The 16749-nt window shown below is 40.9% G+C and overlaps 1 protein-coding gene across 2 annotated transcripts in view; it reads right to left on the reverse strand.

Moving 5' to 3' along the window:
- Window positions 1-16687, reverse strand: part of LOC311012013 (noelin-3-like) — a 124626-nt gene extending 107939 nt beyond the window's left edge. Inside the window, exons 1-6 of one of the 2 annotated variants that reach the window (XM_084007276.1) lie at window positions 16275-16687; window positions 13195-13338; window positions 11642-11797; window positions 10474-10693; window positions 9218-9324; window positions 7171-7863 (exon numbers count right to left, since the gene is read on the reverse strand). In XM_084007276.1, the coding sequence (XP_083863402.1) occupies window positions 7186-7863; window positions 9218-9324; window positions 10474-10693; window positions 11642-11797; window positions 13195-13338; window positions 16275-16343 (1374 nt within the window). In that variant the 5' untranslated portion in view covers window positions 16344-16687 and the 3' untranslated portion in view covers window positions 7171-7185. Of the gene's footprint in view, window positions 1-5842; window positions 7864-9217; window positions 9325-10473; window positions 10694-11641; window positions 11798-13194; window positions 13339-16274 lie in introns of those variants that run through there. The other variant, XM_084007275.1, reaches the window with a different exon arrangement.
- Between the last annotated feature and the right edge of the window lie 62 nt (window positions 16688-16749).

The raw sequence follows: 16749 nt of genomic DNA on the forward strand, positions 1-16749 counted from the left end.
CAACTGCACTCTGACATCCATTATTTCCAATAGTGTCGGGCAACTGCACATTGCACCGCAAACCCTGCCTGTGTGAAAGGAGACCCAGAAAAAGGGATATGCTCTTTTGTGTTTATTTGTGAAATGCACCTGTTTACTGACATTCTTTTTTCTTTTTGGCAGGTTCCCTGAGTTGTCATGAAAGGCAACATCCAGGAAATGATGCCGTTAGGGGTGCAATGGATCATAAAACTTAGTTTATATATGGGTCGCCCATAAAAGTTGGAATAATTTGCAAATGTCTCGTCTTTTATAGCGCCAACTAAATGTTATGCATGAATCCATTTCACCTGGGTAATTGGGACACATAATGTAACCATTGCACTTGATCAAAAGTGATTTCTGATGCATTTGAATAGGAATAAACAGAGGATTGTGTCAGAAAACAAAATATTCCAACTTTATGGGTGACAGTGTATAAACAACAAACACATTTTATCCAATAAGAAAACACATTATTTCTTGTATTACTGTATCTTGTGTATGAAATACCAGCCAATTCATTTGGATCATTGTTCAGTAATTGTATTTGTACTTACAGTATGTTTGAATCATATCTTTAAATAAACGCCTAGTTTAAGTACCGGTAGTTGCCCAGCTGAGGATTAGACAACAACGCAATAATAGACAATGAATTGTAGGTCTTTGTTGCCTTTTTTTGTATTCTTCAACTTAAGGGACCGAGAGCAACGACAACAACTGAGCAGAACAATCGTGCTATATTAACCGACTTTGTGTTTTTAATGGCGTTGTCATGTGTGGGGAGAAACATCACATTGTAAATCTGTAGCCAAATTGGAGCTAATAAAAAGGATGGATCACTGTAACCTGAGTCAATACGCCGTCAACAAGTCTGGGCTGTGACAGGTTTATTGAGCCCATTCATTCCGAGAGACAAACCCTCAGCTGCTGTGCACACAGATAAGGGATGATTGCAGAGGAGTGCAGCCAAATAGAGAAATGCAAACCTGGTGACATTCAAATTTAACCCAAGTGGTGTGGAAGGACAAAAAAAAACCCATCTCTTTGCCTCTTTATCCATCCGTCTCCATCTATCTCTGTTTGTCGGTGGATAATGATAGTTTCTACCAAAGTTGTTTTCTTGCCCAAAAAACCCTGCTAAATTCAGGAGAGGAATTCTAGCTTCTGTTTCCACTGCTTTATCTCCCCCCACCGTGACATATCGGAGATGATCTCGGGCGATAACTCCTGCGTCTGGGTTCAGTAATTCGGTTTGGTGGACAGAAATACTAGACTTTCCAGTTGCTTTGATCATCCGTAACAGCTTGAGGGGATGTGACATTTATGCGGCTCACGAGTACATCGTTTTGGTCAATAACTGCTTCTGGTGGAATTTCAGAGCAATGTTGTGCATGAGGGGAAAATGCTGTCTGCAATGTTGTTGCTGTTGTGTCCTTTTCTTATGTTTATTTGTTCAAAACGTGTCTTGTGTTATATATTTCGAACTTTTGGAGGCAGGCTAGTGATTTGATTCCCACTGTGCCAACCAATGCTTAAAGTTTGTACACTACGGTCTCTGTTTCAAATAATATAAGAATGATTTAGATTAATGTACATACAAAGCAGATTCGCCTGCAGTTTTTAAAAGCAGATGCAGATAAAGTGTTGCCATTTTAAAGCACTATATTAGAGGTTGTTGAACAGTCTGTCGGAATGATAAACAGTTTGTAGGGATTAAAGGCAAGTGGTTCAAAAACAAGGTTTGATGAAATGTAGCAATGTTCCTTGGAGTGTGTACACAATTATAAACAAGAAACTGAGACGTGGTTAAAGGGGAAACTTTAAAATAAAATGAGAAAGACATTGAGCAAAAATGTTAGCTACACTGTTAAAGACTCTCTGAAACAACAATTCAGTTAGGGTGTATCGTGGTCTGCACCAAACAAATTGTTAGAAGGCCATTTTATGTCCGTCATCATCGGTAGTAGGATAATTGCGTACTAAGTTACTGAACATTGACTTCTCATTTAAAACAAGAATTTTGCCCTTCATCAAATCCCATTAACCTGACACAAAAGAAAACATTCACAACATTTCATTCACCACAATACGAGCAGTTTCTCTTTTCTTTTGTCTTCTGTTTAGGGATGTTGGGCCTTATATATACATATAATATTAATATGTGTTTTCAGTTTCAGTTGGCTGCAATCTGCACCCTCACTGCTAGATGCCGCCAAATCCTACACAATGCACCTTTTTCAAGAGTATCTATCTTCCGTACCGTTTCGAATTTGCTCGTTCAAGAGATTACCTCACAACCTTCCCTAGCTCTGTGCAGAGCCAAAGTTGCCGATTGAATAATGGATGGATGTCGTGATGCTATTGGTTTTGATTGACATTTTTTCGACATACAGTATATTGTTAAATAGCCAGTCACCACAATATTACGGGATGAGCTCTGAAAGGACAGTTTTCATTGTAGCTCAACCTTATGTGTTGTTCTTGTAAAATTTCCCATTGATTCGTTGCTGCTTCAAGACAGTACTTCACTGCAGTATGTAAACACGTTGTTGACCTTCTATTCTGGCTCTTTTAACTGCAGTTTGAATTGAGGACAGGATGTTTGATAATGTCCACGTACCTCTCTACTTATTTCCTCTGCAGTGTGTTCAGAAGAGCCATAAACCATAAAAAAAAAAAAAAAAAAAAGGTTCTCTAAAACTTGAAATGGTAATGTAAGGTTATTCAGTACAATTTCCATTTTTAACTCATTTGGATACAAACTATATGAAAACATGTAAGCTACAAAGAGAGGCCTTTAATGGAGACTAAATCTTGTCTTGTTATGGCCCTGTTTTAAATGTAATGTCCAAGTGTTCCCTGCCTCCAGAAGCTGTTAACTTTAATGAGTTCAATCACCACAGTTGACTTGTTTTAGAGAGCTTATTCTGTGGCTCTACTGATTTGTTTTTTGACTGCCAAACGAACCTTGCCTTGATCGCATATCAGAACACCTGACACAAACTGAATTGACATTTGAAAGTAATTTCTTCTCTCAGTAAGGTCGGAAATTGTCACAAGAACTGAAAAAAAATGCTTAAAAAAAGAAACAATTTCTCCAAGAGTGTAATTTTTCAGGTCGTGTTTTTCCACATATTGCTGTCAACATAATGCCATCCGTCTTGACTCAAGAGATTGATTAACTGTTTATTGGCTTTTTCCACCTTTCCTGTGTCTGGTTCTGGTTTAAGTACAGCAAGGAATGTTTGAGTCCCATTCTAACACAAAGAGATCAGGTTTCCACTTAAAGGTTTCGCTCACACATAGGTGGATGATTTGTAGCATCGCCCATTACCGAACATGATCAGAAATATACTTTGTATTTCAAGGAGACTCACACATCCTGTAGTGCTAAACCCATAATTCCTCTCCTTCTCGCCTCCTTCCATCCTTGAATGTTGGCAAAGCTGGACTGACAGCTGAAGTCATCCAAATTGTTGCTCAGCATGTTTATACTGTAATAATGATAAATAAGGGTTCCCAGTGAATGCTCATACAATGGCATCAAATGGACCAGAGTAATCATGCTGCTGGTTTTGGATGATGACGATGACAATGACGATGACGACCCGATCCCGAGCTAAATATGGTTCATTCTTTGTGTAGGAGCACTTAAGAACCTAACTTCTTACAAGAGTGTGCTGCGCTAAGGCGAGCACACTAATAAAGTAAAGCACAATGTGCTTCCCTGAATGGAGTACGATGATAATAGATAGTGGTAGTGTTATAACAGCTTGGACAGATTTCTTTTTCTGTTAGGATTTAACTGAACCCTGACAGCATCTTGGACCGCTGGCGTGCTGCACTAGAAGTTATAGCAATTCAATTAGAATACAGATCCAATGCCTCTCAATGCCGTAAGAAGCACGAGTTAATACATGGGGAGGCCTTTGACGCCGGTGCCCTCCAGGGATCAATATCTCAGGAGATCCATACAGTGTTTCCTAAGGCCTGGACTTACTGTGGCTGCTCCTCTGACCTTTAAGATGCTTCCTGCCTGGCTGACCTGCATTGATCTAACCTGGAGGAGAGATTCAGCACTGAGCCTGTCAGAGATTGAGCTGTGGGTGGTCAGTGGATGTCAGCGTGTCCATAGAAGTGTGCGAATGTGTGCGTGCTCCTGTGTGCAGCATGTGTGTTCGGTGTTGGACACTTGGTTCAACTCTGACAGTAACCTTTGGGCATGCAACAGGCAGTAGGCGGCTAAAAGAAGTCCTTAAGGTCATGTCAAATGCACAGTGCAATCACACCTTTATAACGAGACAGACAGCAAACTGGCGTGAATCTCAAGGAGCTAAATTGAATCTGTATCGAGCAGTAAAATCCTGATTAAGGCAGGAGAGTTGGGTTGTTTTGAATGTCAGCTCACCTGTCTACATCACTTTCCTGGAGACGTGGTTCACATGATTATAGATTTATTTACGGGGTTACTGCTATATTCAATGTCTCGGAAAATTGTACAAGATTGTTGTCAAATCCAGCTAAATGAGAATTTTGCCTCATAATTAACTTCTATACAATGGTATTCAAGAATGTATTCAACACATAATTTGTATCCAGTTCTTATCTTACTATCGCTTCATCTTACATTAATCCTCAAGTTTATTTTGGAGCAGATAGATTTCGATAAGTCGTGAGATAAGTTCACTTCCACAGCATATAAGCCTTAGAATCAAGTGTGAAACTAATGTTTTCATCATGTTGTCATCAGCAGCACAGCTGGAAGTATGTTTTTTCTGTGTAAGTGCAAAAAACATTTTGACCTGCAACATTTTTCACTGCACCAGTGGTGTATTTTTCTTTCCTTCTCAGCACTTTCCACACAAAGAACGTTGACAGCCGTGGCATTTTATTTTTTATGGTGGTTCAAATATGAAGAATCTACAATGTGTTATAAAGCCATTTGAGCTGCTAGTAAAGATAATCTACCGATAAAAATCAGATCAATAACGCATTTTCACAAGTAGCGACCCAGTCCACTGTCAATCTTATTCCATAATATATACGTTATAGCATTATTGTACAGTACAGGATATAAGATATATTTTGAAATCCTCAGAACCTAACAAGCTGTTCTCCTCAAGTACAAAGTAACATTTACAGCTCAAAGATGCCGTCCTTTTCCTGGTATAAGTACATTTTCTCAAGTACTGTAATCAAGTACAATTCTGAGGATTATTTAATCTGTAACTGAAGGATTAATATATTTCAGTAACAAACATTGTGATGTTACTAGTCACTGCGCATATTGATTAATAATAAAGAGATGTACACATTCTTAAATCAAAAATATATTGTGAATTGTACCATCAAATCTTCCATTCTGTGTAAAGCGTGAATGTACTTTCATTACTTTGGGTAATTTATATGCTGATAACGTTAAGCTAACGTTAATATTATGTTTAAATTCGAGTGCACAATTATTATTTGAAACAAGAGCACATTATGGTATTGTTACATTTACTAAAGTAAAATAATTAAATGTCACTTCTCTCTGACAAAGAGTTACAGCGTTGTAAAATGAGAAAGGTAGTGCAGGAAATGAGAAATAACTCACTCACTCCGTCCTTTTCAGAGGACAATGAAATGACATTTTTGGCAGAAAAGCATTGTTGCACTCAAGTCTATGATTTAAAGTAACATCACGTTAAATTTTAGTGCAGCGTTAGAATGTTTGAGGCCTCTCATTGTTTCGTTTGGTTGCAGAAAGTCTCTTGAACAAATTCACCAAACCGTTACCCCGAGAACACAAATACCCAGAACACTGGCTTAATGAAAACAATATTTTTTTTTATTTTGGTTATGTATAACTTCTTATTTACACAAGTGAATGCTTATTAAAGTTATCTACTGCGGTTTGTGTAATGTAAATTGATCTTTACCATTTAATATAGCTAGAGAGGAGGAGAATGGGATGTGTGCAGATACAAAATACACAGCTATATAGTTACAGTACAGAAAATGCTATTAGGATAGCCAACATTCATGCACGAGAGCGGTTATCCTTGGGCTTTACAGAACTTACTGTACTGAATAAGGCATACAAACTGTTGCTGAAGTTACAAAAAAAGCTATGTCTCAAAATACTAAGTGAAAGGCAACCAGCTTTTGCTGTTTGCCGAAATACTTTGACTTAGTACTTCAAGACATTCTATGACCTGGATGGCTGAGAATCTTCACAGACACAAAAAAAGCCATGTACAGTAACTTAGCGGGTGAATTATGGGTCACCACATTTCCTCTTCTTGTACAAGGTCAAGTGCAAAAAACTTTTGAAAGGAAACGTACAAAGACAAATTGAAAAGCCAAATGGAGGCAGTTGAAGGCAGGAATAAATTAGCAGATGACGACGAATAAATGGCAAGGGAAGAATGGAAACAAAATGAGCAATTAGTGAAGAGAGTCAAAATATGAATACATTAGGGGGCATTAATAAATGCAGTACAGGATGAGAAAACCATTATTAATGTGAAGACTTCATTCTGGGAAAAGGCTTTCATCTTGGAGAGAAAGAAGAACGTTCATTGTTCAGTGCTGAGTGCTAAAAGTAAAAGTGCCATTATAAAATTGAAACACGTTACCTGCAACTCAACATAATGCACTAAATGTGTTTTCACTTTGTGCAGCCATTTATCGTCTCCGCCAGGAGGATCATGCGATCGTGTGTGAGTGAGTGAGTGACCTGTCTGTCCAGGACTAATCTCACATTTGGCATCATATTTTGGGAGCTCAGTTATAGCGGCATGCTCAAGCTTTTTGCCTGTTTTATACTGCCATTGATTGCCTGCTTACTCCTCATTCATTACTCTTAATTTAGGTTGTACAGCCCATTCTGTGTCTCGACTGGGTGTCCTTTAATTAATCCAATCACACAATACAGCTCTGGCTGTTGCAGACACACCTGGCGGAGAACTCGACTGAGTGCACCGTTCTAGTTGTTACGTCTCCACATGGAAAATATCTGAATGAATTAACTCTTGATATGAAAATAACAAGATGCAAGTCAATACATTTGTATAAAATGCCCAAAATGGAAATAAATGACAGAAATAAATAATTAAATAAATAAATAAGAACATTCAGGTGCATTTGTTTTTATTTCATGTGTACAGTATTTTCCTCTGCTTAAGAGTCATCCTCAGTTTTAATGATGTGGAAAAGTGTGACATTAAACAGAACCTGGTGGCCATTGTTCCAGCCGTAGAGGGCGCGGTCCCTAGCGTTGTAGTCCAACATGGACATGTGGAAGTACTGGTTATGAAAGGGGATATCTGTATACTCGTACGTGGAGGTTTTGGTGGAGTAGGCATAGTACACCTTGGCGCCGGTCAGGTGGGAGTTGGTGATGTAGAGCGTCCCACAAATCATAAAAGACTCGCCGGCGTTCCTCTTTGAGTATTCTGTGTTCCACGTGCTGAGGATCTGGAGCGTGTCCGGGTTCAGCTGGCTGACGACGACGTTGCCAGCGTTCTGGTTGGTGGCGTACACGGCCCACAGGCCCAGCTCGTCCGCCATCAGGTCGATATCTGAGAAGCCTCCCCAGGTGTACGGGTACACGTTGTGGAACCCCGCCGACTCCAGAGCCCTCTGGGAGACCACGCGGCCCGTCTCGAAGCTGTACCTCACTATGATGTTGCTCTGCATCTTGTTGTAGTACAGCGAGCCGTTGTACACCACGTGGTCGGTCCCAGCCCATTTGAACGGCAGGTTGTAGGTTCTCGACTCGACTCCCGCCACAAAATCAGCGATGGATTTATACTCTTTTACGATCTTGTTGTTGGTGTAGCTGTCCATGTACCAGACCTGAGGACAAATAAATACAACGTTCCTGTGAAATTAGAAAAATATGTCCCTGAAAGAAAATGGGGCTTTCACAAAAAAAAGAGGATGATGGAAGACAGGGGCTCCATAAAAGGATTAAAACTGAGCCAGACATTTGTTGGAGGCTATACTTTCAATGATAGAGGTTTTTTTTTTTATTATTGGTATTGATGAGGTCAAACTGAGACCAAATTTAAGTACCCCTCGAAACACTTTTTGGGAATTTATAATCATGGAACACTGCCATCGAGTGGGATGAGTAAGGACTTTAGCATCTGAAAGTTTTTTTATAGGTCTTTAATAAAAGATAGTTTTGCACATTTTATATTATTTATTTAAATATAGACTAAAAGCTTTTTCTTTTCTATTGCAGTTTTTTTCTTTTTTACCTTGAAGAGCAACTTGACACCGTTTACTGAATATAAACACTGCAACAATTTGCTTTTGTAAAAGCACAGGAAACTGTATTGACATGTTTAAGACTCAAGGACCTCCCTTGACCTTTGCAGGGATTATTCTCTCCTCATTTCTACAACTCTCTTCTGTGACTGTTTTGAGTGGTGGTTTTAAGTAGTCTAACTGTTTTGTGTGAACGTTTATCTTGAAACGTGTTTGAGATGCAACATCCTTCAAAAAAACGAGCCATTAATGTGTCTTGTGCTCAGTGGATAATTGACAGTGCATGTTCAGGCTTTATCATACAAGAACATCCATCCATCCATCCATTTTCTACCACTTACCCTGTATTCAGGGTCGCGGGGGGGGCTGGAGCCGATCCCAGCTGTCATTGGGTGAAGGCAGGGTACACCCTGGACAGGGTGTCTATCACAGGGCTAACATGTAGAGACAGACAACCATTCACGCTCACATTCACACCTACGGGCAATTTAGAGTCATCAATTAACCTATCCCCATCCTGCATGTCTTTGGACTGTGGGAGGAAGCCGGAGAACCCGGAGAGAACCCACGCTTACACGGGGAGAACATGCAAACTCCACACAGAAGGAACCCGGGACGACCCGGGAATCGAACCCGGGACCCTCTTGCTGTGAGGCAAGAGTGCTACCCACTACACCACCGTGCAGCCCTCTCATACAAGAACATATGGAATAAAAATGTGTTGAGTTATTGTTTAAATTAATTTAAAAGAAAGCGCAAAATGTCCAGCAACTGACATCGACGTGAGTGTACTAAAAAAGTTGAAGTGAGTACAACTTGGAATCCAACAACGTCTCTCCCCACCGAACAACAGGAGGGAAGCAATCGTACGTCAATTATTCAATTGCCCCGCGTTGCTTCAAAGGCTCACAACAACCAGCGAAGTCCATCGACTCACCCTGTTGTTTTTGGGAGACGCCTGTGGGTCGGTCATCCACGCTCCGAATCTGGTCCCTGAAGTCTTCACAGTCAGCGGCCCCGTGATCTTCATCAGCTTGCCGCACGCTGCGAAAACACATCACACAGCTGCTCCAGCATGATAAAACTCCAGCCAGTGTTATGATGGTAATACTGGAAACATATCTCAAAACGTTGGATTGCTGCAATCTGTGGCTAACGAACAAACAGAAAAAAGTTTGGATGGTTTGTGCTGAGCATCTGGACGCTGCCACATGCTTTTCTCTGGCGTTATTGAACTAAATAGAATAGAAGCTGTCGCAGATCGGCAACTAGATGCACATCTTCTCCCACATGGTTTACATGTGTGAAGCCAGCTGCACTTGATTCCTATTCCCAGATGGTGTCATCGCACCGAATGACAGTAGGCTATCACTTGCATGCAAGCTAACAGCTATTCTAGCTAATCAGTCAAAGCTCCGCGCATCATGAATGCTTAAGTAATCATCTCGAGCTCAGACAGATTTCCAGCCGCATCTCATTAGCATTCACATGTTAGCGACTCACGTCGGCACTTTGACAGGCTATCAGTGTTGATAACACGGCAGTTATGAGTCATGCAAACATTTATCAGAGGCAAAGCTGCTCCGATGCAGAGCTAAAGTTCAAGTTTACCTCTAATTCAACACACTGTGGCTTATACTCGGCATCACTGCCTGCCATGATGAATCCGAAGATAATGTATTCAGCGCCACGTTTCCTCACCGCACACGACGGCACTTTTACAGATTACTTTTTTTTGTTTCCAGAACCCGTTTTGTGCCACTTCATCCAAGGGAGCGTTAGCTAGCTAACACTGGCAAAAGGCGCTTGTCTCCGGATGATGTGACATGATTGGAGTTGTGAAATGATGCATTTCATTGACTTTTTAAGGATTCCTGAGCACATTTTGAAGTATAGAAATACTTAACTTTACCAAACGATAACATTTTGACATTTTTGCAGTACCTCTTTGGCACACTAGTGGAGCTTTCATGCCAAACTTCAAATGGCTAGGAAGGAAACAGGACAACTAAAAAAAATAATAATAAAAAAAAATAGACATAAATGACATATAAGCCTCGTTTGCCCTTTTCATTTGGCAGCCACACTACAAAGCTTCATGATGCGACCACATTTTACCTCTAGCTTGGACAATTGTCTTTTGAGGTTTTCTCAAAATCATCTCTGCTGGCCGTTTTTCTGCGCTGGACTTACTGAGTTTGCTCATGCAGTTGCGCAGCCGATTTTCTAGGTTTAGAACCTTCTGTTGCAGCTCCTCATAGTCGTAGGCTCCCATTTCCTCCTGGATGCCCATCAAAACGCTAGAAAGGTTCCTGATCTCCTCTTTGAACTGGGAGATGAGCTTGGCATCTGTCTTGTATTGCTCCAGGACGGGGATCAGCGGCTGCAGGGACTCCATCTTTCCCTTTAGCTCCTAGAACACACCAAGAATACGCCACTGGAAAATACCTTTTTCAGCAGATATCTCAATCTGGAAAGATAATTCAGTTTGTTTCCAATACAGGGGAGTTTTATGGTGCACTGAGGTTCACTAAGGCAGAACACAAGATTAAAAAAAACTGAAGCATAGTATCTTGTATTATCTTTTCCCCTGTGTTCACAAGAAATGATGGTTCTATGCCTCCACATCCAGAGTGGAGACACATCTATTGGTACTCTGATAATTGTATCTTCTTAGAGTGGAAGGTAAGAAACCTGATGAATATAAACACAAATCGCCCTCCTCTGTTTTGCACAAAATGCCTTCCTACTGATTATTTTTTTACAAACAACATTGTTGATTGAGGGAAACCAGTATAATTTTGTTTTCTGGCATATTAACAAAAAAGAAAAAACTTAGCAGTAACAAGGAGCTCTAGTAAGCCCCAAATTAATTTCACTGATAGATCATAACCAATATAGTAACTGCTCTCATCATAATTCTTATGTAATGTAGGTGGAAAATTGTACAGATGTGTCAGATTTTATGGTAATCCTCTCTTTTCAGTGGAAAAGTACAAAGTTTATCAAGTATCAGTATTGGTGATTCGTACCTTGATTACTTTTTACAGTGTGATTCATATATATATATCATATCTTAATGATGAGTTTTTGTGTAAAAATGTACTCGATCATTGCTGCACAAAGTACATTATTCTTTGCCTACATGCTGTTTTTAAAGGGTTAAAGTGGAAAATGTAAGTACTTCATGTAACCATCAGGATGTTGTTACTCTCATTAATAAGTTTGCCGGGCAGTGGTAGACTGGTAAAGATCTAGTGAGGAATGAGAGTTTATCTATCCGGCTGCTTCTAATTCTGTAGTGGAGATCCTTTCACATTACCTCCCGCGAAGTTTCTCCCAAAGTTGAACCAAATTCTACCTGAAAGTTTTTGTTCACCAGCGTCTTCCTGTCCGATTCGATCTGTCGAAACTTTGACCTCAGCCCTTTGATCTGGCTTTCCATCCTCATGATGTACTGAAAGTCCCTCTGCGTCCGCAGGTTCAGCACCTCAATTGACTGCGACATGTTCTGCACCTTTTGAAAAGAATGAAACAGTGCAGCATTGATTTTTCCATCCACGGTGAGATTAAAATGTCCTCCATGTTCAGCTTTTCAGCAGCCTGCCATGCTCCAACTTCCCAAAGAACAAATCAACATTTTGACCTCCAACAAGATTGTCTCTTAACCATCCATGTGTGAACTGAAAAGAGCTCAGAGACACGTAACTGTCACATGGCAGCTTTCTTGCTCTCTCTTTCACTTTATGAGTTATAATTCAAAAAAAGATGCCGTTTTTTTTATTTTTTTATTTCATGGATAAACTATTGACTGTGCTAGATATTTGACACAGAAATATTAATGTCTCTCTAGTTTAACAAAAGCTCACCAGGTTTTTGGGGCATTCGAACAAGAAGAAACGTGTTCCTTTCTCTCTTCGGCTCTAATTTTAACCAACCAACATTACTGGAGCACATCACTCGCACATTGTGTTCTGCATACTTGTTTCTAGCTCTGGTAGAGGGATCCTGAAATGGCCCCGCTGATGCCCTGAGGCAGCTTAGTACATTAGTATCAAAGGCCCCAGTGAATGACAGAGAACACCCTTTGGCATACAACATAAAAATGTAGACTAGAGCGATGTTTCCTTATACGGCGTAGTGATTGAGGAAAGCGACTCTAGTTAAAATGTGTAGTGTGTGTGAAGATAATGCATAAAAAAACGATTTAGTTTGGTATTGAAATGACCAATTTCTACTTCAGTTCACAAACTTGTTTGTTGTCTTCAGCGCTACATTTAGTTGCATAAAAAAAAAGAAAGAGAGAAATATTTGAAAGGCTGATTTTCTCATGAGTCCATTTTCTGACAGAAATAATGTCACTAATCTAAAGCTGAAAGACTGATATGAATGAGGGCGACTGTGGCTCAGTAGGTAGAGAATGAGTTTGATTAGTTCACGTCGTGATGCCATCAGTGTATGAATGTGTGTGAATGCATGAATGTGATGAAAGACAAGAAAAGCGCTATAAAAATGCAGCAAAAATCCATTTTACCGTTTAATAATTAACCAATAACCTGCAATGGTTTGTTGCGGGGGGGGAAATGAGAACACACCAAGGTGGGATGGAGAGCAGCCATTCAGCTGATGTCATCCATGTAATATATGCAGGAGTGGAAAACAGGGTTATGGACCTGGCTGGTGCAATCTCTCTGAGGATTAGGGCAACAAAGAAGCACGGATGACAACAGAAATCAATGTGATACGTCTATATGCATTTAGGTGTGCTGGGGTTCTTACAGTAGTGTGTGTGTGTGTGTGTGTGTGTGTGTGTGTGTGTGTGTGTGTGTGTGTGTGTGTGTGTGTGTGTGTGTGTGTCTAGAGAGCCATTGTGTCGTCGCATAAGCAGAAACGTGTGTGGCCGTGTGTACATGCCTTCTCCAGGAGCTGCCGGAGCTGTCTGCCTTTGGCATCGCGGGAGCACAAATTCTGTTCCGGTGCCACCACTGTGCAAATACAACGCCCATCTGCATCTTGAGCCGAGCTGTACACCTGCCACCCCTCCTTTGGCCTGATGGTCTGCATACAAAAACACAGGCACGGTCGTAAATACACAGCACACACACACACACACACCTACGGTCAGACACACCTAGGAGATGCAACACTGATGATATCGCTATCATGAAACCGTGGCGCACAGCTGTTATGTTTTCTTATTTCCCCCCTCGTGGGTCATCCATTCTTCTGCCTTATGCGCCCAAAGTTTTAACATCAGCCAATTCAACTGGCTTATAAAAAAAAAGTGTGGGCTTTGAAAGAATACATTGCTTTTGTTTTAATGTATTCCTCCACAGTAGATGGTCCCCAGTGAATTTGCTCTTCAACAATAAATAGTGTTTCCTGGTCTTGATGAATAACCCAAGTGTGGAAATTCCTGTTTCTCCTCACTAGGCCTCAACTGAAAGTCCTGCTGGGAGACACAGATAAAGCTGATTTGTGGGAGCTTTCCCCACTCTTTATTACACTCAATATGCTCCACGGCGCTGGAGTATAAAGTGAGAAGAACATAAAGTTATGCATCATAAGCCAATGCAGCATATTTTAATGCAGCACCATCAACTAATGTGTACACAGTAAAAAAACAAAAACAACTAGTTCTGCTCCAAAAATGTATCAAAGTATCCCAAAGTGCTGGGAAAGTCGACGGCGATCAGGCACACAAACAGCATCAGTATTATTTGAACAATAATGTGGTTTATTATCAGCATGGGAAATTAACACAGCCTCCAACCAAATGTTGGCAGCCCTTGACTAACGGTAAATTTGTCTGCACTACCATCGTCTTTGGCAGCCAACCAACTGTTATTTGGATTTAGTTTCCCATTCTGACACTGAATCTGGCTGGGGAGTTACATGTGAGATGTGAACTTTGGCATCTGCCAGCCTTTGAAGCTTTTGGATAGAAAGAGAGGAGTGCCCTGTTTTCATAGTGTGGGCGTCCTCTTCCTTCTCCCATTCATCCTTACCTGTCAGCCGGAGCGGTTTAAAGAGCATTTGGAATCAGCCATGAAAGAGCACGGTCCCTCTGAGCAGGCGAAGACGTCACGCCAAGGAGAGAGCTCCCACTTTGACTCATCATTTTCAGTTAGAATGTATTACTGCTGTCGAAAAAAGTGTTTTAAGAACGAGATGGCTGATCAAACCATAAATTGGTCATTCGCAAGGAAGAATTTTGTGTTCTCACTAATTTAGTCTTTAACTGATCCTCTGGCACATCTTGTTGTTGCTTTCTTATCTTGAAGTCAAACCTTCTGCACTATCAATCTCCTGAGCTTTCATTCTTTCTCCCAGCACAACTTTCTTATGTTGCCGTTATCTGATTGTAAGGAAGTTGTTCCAGGTATTATCAAAACCCTGCAGGCCCGATCTTTGTTCCCCTTGCTATCAGTTGCTAAGTTTGTGATCTCAGAATTAAAGCTAATTCTACTGATGCCCTGATGCTAAATTGCTCCTATTATGACTGTTACATAAAAGCCATGGAAATATAATATAATTTAATTTAATTTAATTTAATTTAATTTAATATAAAATAATATAATATAATATAATATAATATCATGTAATATCATAAAATATCATAGTTTCACCTCTTGAAGACTTTTTTTTTTTACGTTGATGCCACCTCTGAACTCTAACATCCATTTCATGATAAAAACCATTAAAGAGAAGCAGAAGAAAAGAAGTGACATTGCATTGAATATATCTGGAGGTCATTTATGGTACATTGTGGTCGTGAAAGAAATACTGGATGTATCGGTGCGCTGTGACTGTAGCTGGAATCTTCCTCTGATGGCAACTTGGCTGATGGAATAAAAGAGGAGGGGGGGGACTATATTCTTGAAATACTTTCTATAGCGCGTTTTCTTCTTACTTTCTTTGCTTTGAAAGGCTCCCAAAAAGAAGCCAGTTCCACGATGTTAAAACGGTCTTTCTCCTCTGTCTCTTGAGTGACGCACATCCTCTCCCCATCTTCTCACATTTCCTCATATTTAAATCAATCTGTAGCTCAGCCAAGCCAGATGCACTCTCCAACTCTGCACAAAGACGGGTTCTCTCTCTCTCTCTCTCTCTGTCTCTCTGTCATAATTCAGACAGCTGGTTCTTTTTTGTTTGTCATTAATTTAGACTTTTCTGAAAGACATCTATCCAGTTTTGAGTACCCTGTAAATGTTTCCTGTTTTTTTTTTTCTCTTAACAAATGAGAAACATTAATTCCGCACACCACTTTCAATCATAGCAAGGTGATCCAGTGTGTGAGGACACTGCTTTGCAATCAAGACACTGGCACAGGGATTGTTACTCTGCATGGGTGGGATGAACCTAATCGACCATTGTTCTTGTCCAAATGGCTTGGTGATCTGCAAGCTGCTCTTCCTAATTTGTGATAATGCTCCCAAATGCTTTCCCCTTTTCTTTAAGGCTAATTTGGCAGGCTACATTTCCCTATAAAGCATGACATTTTAAAATCATCCAAATAAGGTGGCACGATACATCCACATGACAAATTAATCAAGTAAGATTATGCCCGGCTCCTCTGAATTTGGACATAATTCGCAACCGGAATATGTTTTGTTTATTTATTTACTCCCCCCCCCCTCACTTTTTTTTCTTCCTTAAAAGTGAGTTATGTTCTTGGCAATACTCCAGGATCAATATCAGTGCAATGTGGTTGATGCAGGCAATAAACATGCTGTGAGGATGCCTCATCCTCTACCACCACTTTATTTCACTCTTTATGGTGTCTGATGATTCCCTGATGATTACTGTGGATGCTGGAGCGCATAGAGGCTACAGCTTCTACACCCAAATAGCAGTGGAACACGTCTGGAACCAGAAATGAGTCATTCACCAGCCGTTGTGCATTACTCCACCCTAATTAAAGGCAACTTTAAAACAAGCTCTTTACACGGCATGCTTAGCGCGTGCTGGAGTTGTGAGGGCGGTAAACTCACCACTGAAGGGCAGTATCCGAACAGCAGCAGAAACAGCAGCGGGTTCAGCACCGCGGACAGCGACCACATTCTGTCGGCTGCTTACAATGGTTTACCTCCTCCGCCTTCTTCCGCGACGGGTGCAACAATTTCTCACGCAGCTTTTCTGGCCGTGGGCTCGCGCCGCCTCGTGCCAACTACGCGCTGGTAAAAACCACGTCTTCCTGGGGAGGAGGGGGGCACATCCATCCACTCGCCCCCGTTACGCATGCCATGTGGGCAGCGGGGAGAAGAAAAACCTCGTCGATGCAAGAGAGGGGGAAAAGTTTTGGGGCATGTATGCAGCGGAAAATCCTGGCCGCGTTTAGTTTCGGTGGCAGGGGGAGTCTTCTTCACGGATATGACATCATCCAGCTGCCGCTCGCCACTTTTAATGAAGCCAGCTTGTTGTGTGTGTGTGTGTGTGTGAGTAAGTGAGTGAGGAGCAACCACCGGC

Source organism: Eutrigla gurnardus (genome assembly GCF_963514095.1).
Source record: "Eutrigla gurnardus genome assembly, chromosome: 4".
Taxonomy (NCBI): domain Eukaryota; kingdom Metazoa; phylum Chordata; class Actinopteri; order Perciformes; family Triglidae; genus Eutrigla; species Eutrigla gurnardus.